Source organism: Pocillopora verrucosa, chromosome 10 (assembly GCF_036669915.1).
Source record: "Pocillopora verrucosa isolate sample1 chromosome 10, ASM3666991v2, whole genome shotgun sequence".
NCBI classification, from domain to species: Eukaryota; Metazoa; Cnidaria; class Anthozoa; order Scleractinia; family Pocilloporidae; genus Pocillopora; species Pocillopora verrucosa.
Window position 1 is genome coordinate 18,215,394 of NC_089321.1, and position 10,805 is coordinate 18,226,198.

Consider the following 10,805-nt stretch of genomic DNA (forward strand, 5'->3'; position numbering starts at 1 on the left):
GTCCTCCGCTCTGCAGATCAGAAGCTCTACGCGTTTCACATCTATTTGAGATCCCGGCCTCCAAGCAAATCCAGCGGTGATGTATCCATTTTCCATCTTTTTTAATTAAAAATCACAATATCGATTAAGGCGTTTACTCAAAAGATATTCACTGAGGAAGTGACATCCCTCCTGGAAAACCATTGTTGTGAAATTCTTTGCCTTGCGTAAGTAATCTTACTTGATAAATCTCGTGACTTTTGCTGTCATATTCCAGACTCGTTCCCAGGGCTCCGCAGCATCCATTGCTAAACGGAATGAGTAACCAACATGGCTGTTTCTGCGAGGGTTTCGATGACGAAATGCACACAATTTCGTTCGCTTTTTAAATTGTTTTCAACAAGCACGTATTGTAGAGCAGCGCCAAATTTACGAAAAGAATCGTACGAAGTAAGCCACGAATCTATTTTTACGGAGGATCATGCAGAACTCCGAAAATCTCTCAAAAAATTAATCGAGAAAGAAATAAACCCCTACGTTGACGAATGGGAGAATTTGAAGAGGTTTCCCGCTCATGAAGTTTTTAAAAAGCTGGGATCGGCCGGATTCTTTGGAGTAAACAAGCCCACTAAGTATGGTGGATTAGGATTGGACTATTCTTTTAGTGTGGCCATGGCTGAAGAGTTAGGTCAGCAATTTTTTTTACCTTTCCACTGTTTGGTCTCTGATCTAGTGTCTTCTCAACAGCAAGTGAGCATATCTCAGTTTTGGTTGCTGATGAAAATGTTGTGGTGTATCTGATAATTATCCTCCAGCCAATGATTCTTTATTTCCCATCAGCCTCGGAGCCTGGACATTCAACAGGGGAAGTTATACATGCATGTGGTTTGAAACAGAGATAGTTTTGAAGCAACCCTCATGTATTTATACAAAACTCTTGACTTAATTCAAGGCTGTAGCTAGACATTTTTGAGGGGGGGGGGGGGCAAGGAGGCAAGGGCCTAAAGTATTTCTCTAGAGCTCCCATTGGCAAAGGAAGTAAGGGCCTAAAGTATTCCTCTAGAGCTCCCTTTGGTTCTTGGTGCTCTCTTTAAGATTTGCCTGGGATATTTAACATGGTGTGGAGCCTGCTAATCCACAGATCACTATGAGAAACTATATTTTATTGTAATCAGAGAGCCCTGCCCAGAGTACTATTCCTCTAATGTTAGTGCTGTGATGAATATTTAAACAATTCCAAACCTGTCATAAGAGTGAAGTAAGCAGACTGACTCCTTAAAATTCTTGAAGTAGTCTCTATCGAATTGTCTGAAGTCTGTACCCTGTTATCGAACAAACTGATAAAACTTTTTGAAAAATGCAGTGCTTTGCTTACGTGAGAAAAAAAAGTGATGTATGTCAAGCCAATGGGAGAGTGTATGTTAAATTGAAGTGTCCAAAACCTTGATTTTGTTAACAACTACAACTACTTTAATTATGGGAAACAGTAAGGAGAACAAGCACTAAAAACATGGAAGTGTAGAGGTTTACTTTCTCAACAGGAAGCATTAAATGTGGTGCTATACCCATGGCCATAGGAGTTCAGGCAGACATGGCAACTCCAGCACTTATCAGGTTTGGTAGTGAAGAGCTTAAACAAGAGTTTTTAGTTCCATCCATTGCTGGTGATGTTGTGGCCTGTCTTGGAGTGAGTGAACCTGGGGCTGGATCAGATGTTGCAAGTATTAAAACTACAGCTATTAAAAAAGGAGGTTTGTCATTGAAAGGAATTAGGCTTCAGAATTAGGATTGACATTTAGGAGTGCAACTCTTTCTTGTTGGAATGGTTGTCCATTGCCCTATAGTCAAAAACATAATTGCAGAAAAATTGATGTTAGCCAGCTGCAGGGAGCTCTTGGAGTGATGTTGATGCACCAAGGGAGCTTAGTGAGTGGGGAGCTCATAAAGTAGGAACTACAGACTCAACTCAAGAGTTTGACCATGCATGGCTTAATGATAGTGAGGTGTCAAAATGTAATCTCAATTAGACATAATCAAAGACATCCCTTATCTGAATTAGCACTCAATCTTCATATCATCGCAATTCATGGGTTATCTCACAAAATTAAACCATTTCAAATTTTGAGCTGCACAATAAACTGGAAATCCATGAAATGTTTCAGTAAAGATGAGTCTTATGAAAAAAACTCCTTTGAAGGGCAGGTCAGTCCATGGAACCATTGCAAAACAACCTTTGCTATGTGTTTGCTTGTAATTTGTCTTCTGAAAAAGAAGTCATGCAGTCTTTGTCCTTGTCTGATAACTGAAGGGCTGGAAGGCCAAGCTCATTGACTTCGCCTGCTTGTTCCACCACAATGCCAGTAAGCAATAAAATTACAAGGATATGCTTAAGGGCTTGATGATTGTCTTGTGGGACAAAACCCCTGGACCCAGTTGTTCAAAGAATGGATAATGCTATCCAAAGGATAAATCACTATCCACCTGGTGAGTGTTAACATAACCTATTGTGCTATCCATGGGATAATGATTTATCCAGTGGATAAGGTTATCTTTCCAATGCTGGTTAGCAAAATTGAGAAAAACTTCTTTGCTAACAAAAAGAGCTTCTAGCACTTCTGTCTGCCCTGGTTTTAGCAAACAAATTGTCAGAAGTGGCAACAAACATTCCTACAGGTCATCAGACAATGATTAATCTGCAGTGTTGAGAAGTGTTGACACATATCCATCCAGTCGCCAATTATATTTTTGTTGTTGTGAGCCAAACATGGAGGTCAAACTCTTGGGCTTAATCTGTAGTCCCTATTTTTTGAGAGCCTCATTCATAAAGCCCCTGCAGTGCATCAAGAGCTCCCTGTGATGTGCTAACATCAATTTTTTTTTCTCTGAATTTTTTTTTGCTTGTGTGATGGAAAGGACTGCTCATAGTTTAGTTTCCCATGACTACTCATTTATGCCCTTGGAGGAGAGACACTGTGTTGTGATGGTGAAGTATCTTACCTATGAACATGATGCAATGACCAAGCAAGGGCTTGAATCCAGACCTCTTAATTTTTGATCCAGCTAATTTATCAGACTGCTTACAGTCAAAACATCTTGATTGAGTCAGCAAGCTGAAAATGGGACAAAGAATCCTATATTATGGAATTGTTTATCTTGTTAAGGTGACCAGGAGGGGTTACAATTGAACTATGTATAATAGACTGGCCTGAATACTGTTGTAAGTTTCCTGTCTAATTCCATTTTTTGGAGGAACAAGCAAGGTTTTGCATTGTTATTATACTTTATTGTGTTTTATATTTTAGTTTACTTCTGTTGATAACTACAGAAGCAACACCTTTTACTTATAGAATGTAATTATATAGCCACAGCATGTAGATACAGGTGTATAAATTTGTCAATCTACAAGGGTATGCCCTTGTAGGGAAGGCCAGAAGGAAAACTGATATGGGTGTATCCATACTTTGTTTGATTTAGTATTTCAACAGTTTATTTAAACTTTCTGTGTCTACAAGGCTTCAAATGATTTTTTTTGTAACAGATGACTTTGTCATAAATGGAAGCAAGTTATGGATTACAAATGGTCTCCAGGCAGATTGGATTTGTCTTTTAGCAAATACAAGTGGAGGTCCACCACATAAAAACAAGTCTTTGATCTGTGTTCCTCTCAATCTACCTGGAGTCCATAAGGCAAGGAATATTAACAAGCTTGGGATGCATTCATCAGACACTGCAGAGCTGTTCTTTGAGGATGTGAAAGTACCACAATCATACCTGATTGGTCAGGAAGGAATGGGGTTTCCATACCAGATGTTTCAGTTTGTTGAGGAAAGAGTTTTTGCTGGGGCTTCAGGTATTATAGGATGACCAATAAACAAAGACAACATAAGAAACTCTTATTATCAGTCTAGAAAGAATTCTTGCTCACATTTGAGAGAGCTTAAGGCTCAAGATCAGGAACACTATAATATTCATCACATACTGAAGTGTGAACCGTAGAGTAGGTTTGTTTGGGTTTTCCAAGTTTCTGAAACTTAGGGGTTACCTTTAGAAACTCTTTACAGAGACAAGGTTACATTATCAACTCAGTTGATAAAACCAAATTATCTTGAGTTACCCCTTGCCAAGGCAGGGCCACAGTTTATTTATAATTATGTCAGTAATAATAACAAGTCACATTCATAATTACAATGGTAAAAATTATGATATTACAGTTAAATAGTAATGATAAAAGTCATAATGATAGAATTATTTTTAGTTATTATTTTAATGAACACTAAATTTTCCCTTTCGTGGGAAAAGGATTTGATAAATATAAGAACAAAAGTGAATGGACTGACTAAGTAAAACTTTTATTTAATTTAGCAGAGGGTTTTTATCAAAATAATAGATACCTTTTCTTGTTATTTATGTGATATATTTTTTGTTTTAGTTCTGTTGTCTATGGAGAGAATTATTTTTGAAACTGCCACCTACTGCAGGGAAAGGAAGGCATTCGGCAAATCCATTCTAGACAATCAGTATGTTCACTTCCGCCTTGCTGAGCTTCAAACTGAAGTTGAACTGCTCAGGTCACTTGTATATAGAACTACAGGTTGGTTCTTGGCAGCTTTAAATAATTTTGGTTAGAGTTTTACTACTGTCATAGAGGGAGAGAAAGCTATGCTTTGGTCCAATTCTTTCAATTTAATAATGATTATATAAGAAACATGTTATCATACCATAAAGAGGAACTTGTCCTTCTCATTAGGCTTATTAAGTGTGTGTGTGTGTGTGTGTGTGTGTTTCTTTTTTTGTTTTATCCTTGTTTCTTTTATTGAAATGTTTTTTCTTTTTTTCACTTTGGGTGCCATGTTTGGACTCTAGGTCTCTCTGTTATTACAAATTGTTATCCTAAGTTGGTGACTAATTTACTTTTCTATGCTTTAGATCTGTACATGAAAGGTAAAGATGTCAACAAGCTAGCCTCAATGCTCAAACTCAAGGCTGGTCGCCTTGCACGAGAGGTACCTGACTCCTGCCTGCAGTTCTGGGGAGGAATGGGTTTTACTTCAGAAGTGGAAGTCAGCCGCGCTTATAGAGACAACCGTCTTTTGTCAATTGGTGGTGGAGCAGATGAAGTTATGCTATCAATCATTTGCAAATATATGGGAACATTTCCTAAGGACCAGCAATTATTTTAAGTTATATCATGGTAGTTAAAAATTTGTACATAATATGGCCAGGATACTAAGTCTGGCATGATTGCTTGTCACAAAGGTGTATCTATTCCTGCCATAATGTGACATTTGGTTTTATATTTGTTAAGAAAATTGTATATTTGTGGCTTCCAAACAGTATAAACAACACCAACCACTGTCAGTGGAAGGTCACAAAATTGTCAGCTTTTTTCAGTATTCTAGTACCATTGTAATGCATTTAGTTATGGTACCTTTGGACTATAACATATTATTTATGTGAGTTATCCTGGTAATCTTTTCCTTACAGTTGACATGAAGCCAGTGGTTCCCATAGAGCTATCAAAAGTTATAGTGTACCTCTGATATAATTCTGAAAATTACATTGTTGGTTAAAAGATGCTTGCACAATTTCTCTCCTTCTCTTGACCCAATTTGAATTTCCTTTATGCAACAAATTTTTCAGAATTGTTTAGTTAACTCTTTGATAGCTTTCATTCATCTGATAGGTATTATATGATAAAGTGAATTATAAATGCATTTTGATTGTTTCTTATTTATGATCTGTTGGAGGACAGATGCATAGATGATATCACCTTAAACATTTTGTTTTTTTTTTATCATTTGAAACAACTTTTCTGTTGCCATGTGTCTGAACAGTAATAGATCACAGAAGAAGTCAAAAGGTGGTATGAACAACAGTGACAAACTTGGCTGCTCCCCATTTGCCACTTTTTTGTTCTTACCACATTTTGATTACTGAACAGACACACAGCAACATGGAAACTAACTGATAATTGGAAACAGATCATATTCATTTTGTAGAGGGCACTGTTTAAAGAATTTGCTCAAAACAGTTTTGAGAATGGTTAACCCTTTCACTCCCATCAGTGACCAAGACAGAATTTCTCCTTACAATATCAATACAATATTGAGCAGAAAAGTGATGAGAATATAGAAAAATATTAATTTGGGGATTATTAGTTGATCCAATACCAAATTCTCCAAACTAACATCACTAGAACTGTATGGGAGATAGTAAGGAGAATTACTAATGAGATCTTGGGAGTTGAAGGGTTAAACCTCCATTTGGTTGGACATGTGTAAATGTGGTAGGAAGTTGTGCATATTAAAATTGAAGGGCATAGGTTTGTTTTGTTTTTGTTTTTATTTGTTTCACTTTATCAGAGCCAAATTGACAAAAAACAAGCAGAGCAAAAAAGAAAATGATCCTCATTGTGTTGGAAGAAATGGTAGAAACAGAAGCCAGGAGAAGCATAGGCCTTAACCCATACTGCCCCCTGACTGGGTACCACTTTCAGCAAAGCAACGTCCTTGGCCGAGAGAAAGGAAAAATTTCCAATTATTATATGAATTCTCTTGTTCATTTGAGACCCAGCTATGTGCATAAATGCTACACAATTCACACTTTGATAATACTTTTTCTTACTCAGAGGAATATTTGTAGCACTTAAATATCAAATTTGTTAAGTCGCATCTAAAGGTCTTTTGCTGCGTACTTGTTTCCGCTAATTAAATATGTGATCATTTATATTCTTCCGTGGTAATCACATGAATACCCAAGGATTACAAATCGCCGATTTCAGTCAGGGTAACGAGCACTTGTCAGAATAAATCCTGACCTCTTTCCCCTGAAGCTTTGTGGGGCTATTTAGTATTGATTCAGGTACGGTAACAATTCATGATTTGAGGAGCTTTGTGAATTTAGTTGAGTGGGAGCAGAAACTCTTTCATCAAAGATACTGGTTCAGGAATTCAGTCATAGTTATGTGAAGGGGTCACTTAAAACCTGCCTGAAAACAGGATGTCATGGGAAAGTGCTCTCTTAGAATTTAAAATTGACATGGACCCTGACCATTGAGTTACGAGACGGTCCGGAAGCAATTGAGTCCGAGGGCGGGAAACAGGGCGGAGTAGAGGGCGGGGTTTACCTCGTTTCCAGGGTGTAGAGCAACACCTCAGAGAGTCTGGATCCTAACTGCGAAACATCCATCATAGCTCCATCATGACATACTGCTATGGCGGTCAGACGGGACGACCACTAACACGTGATGGTGTGGTTGATTTTCTCGTTTAGTTTGTTCTAAGAATCTTAAATATCGTCCCATGTCCCTAATGAACAGAGCAGAATTTTTTGGAACCTTGAGTAAATGGAAATGGCCAGTATTCGGCGCAACAGCCGCTTTCTTTGGCTCCATGTACACGTTTGGTTTCAACAGGTCCCTAACGGTTCGTGCTGGCAGCGGAGAAGAAGATGCGTCAAGCTCCGTTGGATTACGAGACCTTTTGCAGAAATGGATCCATAATTTTGTACAGGGCCCTAAAGGTTCAGAGAAACCTCCAATAAGTCCTAAAGAGGCCAGTGAAATTTTGCGAAAGAATGAAAAAAGCGTGAATGTGAATATTGGAGTAGTATCTCACTTTGAAACAAACAGTTTCGCTTCCAATTCTCCGTGTGAAGATCGGGCCAACGAATGGCTGTTATTGAAAACAAACGGTACAACCTTTGGTGTATTCGATGGGCACGGTGGCTGGCAGTGTGCAGAAATGGTTAAAAATCGTTTACCTCTCTATCTTGCTGTATCTTTCCTTGCAAAATCTGATTTGACCATCTTGGAGAGAAATCTCTCGAAAGGTTTCTCAGGGGATGATTTTGTTAAAATTTTACAGGACAGGTTACCAGCAATGGAAAGCACATCTCAGAGCAATTTTGGTTATACTTTAAGTCAAAAACAAGAAGTTTTTCAAACAGGACCAAAGTACTTTATCAAAACCTTGATAGGGAAGCCTTTTGAAGGTCGAATGCCTCCTCAGGAATCCCTTAGTTTGGCTTTTACACAACTAGATGACGATATTTCTACTGAAGCCATACCAGTAAAAGTTCTTGACGACTCCTTTGTTGCTGGAGCTTCAGGGGCTTGTGCGTTAGTATCTTATATTGAGGGACAAAACATCTATGTGGCAAACACAGGTATGTGTGTAGACAGTAACACATGATCAGCTATGTAGAGTAAAGCAGTCTTTTCATTGCATTTTACTGATATTTATGTAATGCTGGGAGGATTACAGCAGTAACATGGTAATGGGGATATCTGTTGTAAGGTCATTTTACTAAATAAAGGGACTGGCCATTGTTTATGTAAAGTGGGGGAAGGGAAGAAAGAAAAGGAAGGGTGGTCAAGGCTATTTCAGATTGGCAAGAGGGGGACAAAACTCTTAATAAAGAAGTTTAGGGAGGATCAGTAGTTTTAGGTACACTTTAAGAGCGATCCATTGCCCAAGGTGGGTGTTATGCAAAGTAATCATCTTATGATTGTTTGTGACATGAATTTTGATAATTACTAGGTATATATAAGAGGAGATATGAGGTGACAAGGGATCATCAATTAAATATTGAATAAAGAAGGGGGTCATTTGCTATTTTCATTGCCTGGAGGGGGGAGAGCTCATAGAAATTTTTATATTTCTAATATACTTTTCCCTCCCCCACTCTATGTAAATAATGACTGCTCCCTGGCTACATATCCTCTTTGAAAAGTCAACGCCATGGGACACTCTGAAGGTAGTCTATCAAAATTCCTAGAGATTATTTGTTGGTCTAAAAAACGATTATATGTGTTGATTGTTTACATATACTATGCAATTTTATCTTGTTGGGATGAGAAACTGTCACTGTATTTTAAAATAAGTGATTGATTCATTTTTTAAAATTTGTATTCCAGGTGATTGTAGAGCTGTTCTTGGAAGTACAAAAGGGGATGGCTCTTGGCTGGCTACTCCACTCTCTGTTGATCAAACAGCTGAGAATGATGATGAAGTAGAGAGACTTAGGTTAGAGCACCCTGGTGAAGCCTTTGTCATAAAGAACAAGCGTCTCCTTGGACAACTACAGCCACTAAGATCATTTGGTGACATTCAATACAAGTGGGATAAAGTAACCCATTCCCATGTTCTCACACAGGTGTATGGGGGTCCTATTGTTCCACCAAATATGTACATAACTCCACCTTACCTCACAGCAAGACCTGTTGTTACACATCACCGTTTACAACCCCATGATAAATTCCTTATCCTTGCCACAGATGGCTTGTGGGATGTTCTTAGCGATGAGCAAGCTGTTGGCTTGGTTGCCAGTTTTCTTCAGCAGGATAGGAAAGATAAAGAGATTGCTGTAGCTCCCACTGACATTAAAGATGCAGGGGATGAAGTTCTGGAACAAAATGCAGCTACTCATCTCATTCGTCATGCCTTGGGTGGTAATGACCATGGCTATGTAGCTCAGATGTTATTGGTTCCAGAGCAATATAGACGTATGTGGAGAGATGATATTACTGTTACTGTAGTGTTTTTTGATTCAGATGTCCTCCTATCTAAGCTGTAGGAGACATGGTCAGTGGTTTATTTTTAAACAGTTCAAAGACAAGTTTACATCTATATTGTTTACAATAAAAGAATTTAAGCAACAAAAGTGGGAACTACAGTTACTTATTAGTAGGAGCTATACTTTAAGTTCTATGATGAACAATTGCAGTGCACCTAATTCTTGATTTTATTACCCAAAATGTTCAACCTGATGAAAAAAAAACCATTGACTAGGAACATTACAGTTACTGATATAAGCTCATGGGGAAAATTTGTCATTCCCCTTTTTACTAGAGTGATGGAGCTTCTAATGTGAACATGATGGCAGGGCAGATAGTTAGCATACTTGCATATTTTTGACAGCCAGTGCTACTTCCTTAATTTTTTATTTTACATTGTAGTGTTAATTTTATCACCAAATTCCAGCTTTACCACTTACTAGGAACTTGATTACCCAACACAATTATGAGAAGGGGTTAAAATATTCAACTAATAAATCAGTTTCTCTGAAATTGATTGTTGCACTATTTTCAGTTGTTAGAAAGCTAAGTTTAATTCATTTGCAATTCTGTGTAATTTTTAATGCAAGGTAAATAAAATGATGGTACCAGGACAGACCATGTGTAATAGAAATAAGTGAAGTACATTTTAACTACCAGGTTTAGTGTTTGAATTTTGAAACCTACAATTCAGAAGTTCTGGGTGTCTTAAAAATTTATCCTTGAACTATGCAGTTAAGAAACCATATGAATTAAGGTGGTACCAGAGGCTAATTTGGTGAATTTTTGCAAATTTTGGGAATAAAATATCTTATGACAGACTTATGGCAATGACTTGAAATTTTCACGTGCTTTATGATTCTACTAATAATGTGGGGGAAACAAAATATTTCACTTGGTGTAATGGAATTTGTGGAATTTCATGGAATCATGGGGTGTGTTCAAAAGGCCATTTTGGAGAAAAACTTCTCTAATCTAAGTTAATTTAACACCACACAAAATGGTTTGGCACATGTACAAAAAAGTCATAAGTCCAATTTATCCTTGATGTACCTTGACCAAGAGCATGTTTTAGGTTCTCAACTCTGATTAAGTGAAATTACTTTTAATGTAGAATGAGAATATTACTTCAATTGCTTTCGCATACCACTGCATATGACAAGTAATGACCTACTTTTCATGGGGGATTACCCAATACAGCCAAGTGAACACATGGAAAACTTAAAAAAACAAAGAAAATATTGCCACACACAAGAGGTTTAAGCAGAAG

At 37.6% G+C, this 10,805-nt stretch overlaps 2 protein-coding genes across 2 annotated transcripts; both read left to right on the forward strand.

Annotated features, from left to right (window-relative positions):
- Nucleotides 1-275: 275 nt before the first annotated feature.
- Nucleotides 276-5,553, forward strand: LOC131787032 (probable acyl-CoA dehydrogenase 6). Its single transcript, XM_059104104.2, has 5 exons — nt 276-667; nt 1,521-1,730; nt 3,518-3,829; nt 4,409-4,570; nt 4,906-5,553. Exons 1-5 carry the CDS (start codon nt 310-312, stop codon nt 5,157-5,159), a joined length of 1,296 nt encoding a protein of 431 aa, XP_058960087.1. The 5' UTR covers nt 276-309; the 3' UTR covers nt 5,160-5,553.
- Nucleotides 5,554-7,180: 1,627 nt separating this feature from the next.
- On the forward strand, nt 7,181-10,153 carry LOC131787027 (pyruvate dehydrogenase [acetyl-transferring]-phosphatase 2, mitochondrial-like). The gene is made up of 2 exons (XM_059104101.2): nt 7,181-8,145; nt 8,897-10,153. Exons 1-2 carry the CDS (start codon nt 7,281-7,283, stop codon nt 9,553-9,555), a joined length of 1,524 nt encoding a protein of 507 aa, XP_058960084.2. The 5' UTR covers nt 7,181-7,280; the 3' UTR covers nt 9,556-10,153.
- Nucleotides 10,154-10,805: the final 652 nt, after the last annotated feature.

Excerpts from the sequence above, each read along its gene's own strand:
- LOC131787027 (XM_059104101.2), top strand. The coding sequence starts at position 7,281 with ATGTCCCTAATGAACAGAGCAGAATTTTTTGGAACCTTGAGTAAATGG. Across the intron at positions 8,146-8,896 it reads CATCTATGTGGCAAACACAG|GTGATTGTAGAGCTGTTCTT; the intron begins GTATGTGTGTAG and ends TTTGTATTCCAG.
- LOC131787032 (XM_059104104.2), top strand. The coding sequence starts at position 310 with ATGGCTGTTTCTGCGAGGGTTTCGATGACGAAATGCACACAATTTCGT. Across the intron at positions 1,731-3,517 it reads TACAGCTATTAAAAAAGGAG|ATGACTTTGTCATAAATGGA; the intron begins GTTTGTCATTGA and ends TTTTTGTAACAG. Across the intron at positions 3,830-4,408 it reads AGTTTTTGCTGGGGCTTCAG|TTCTGTTGTCTATGGAGAGA; the intron begins GTATTATAGGAT and ends TTTTTGTTTTAG.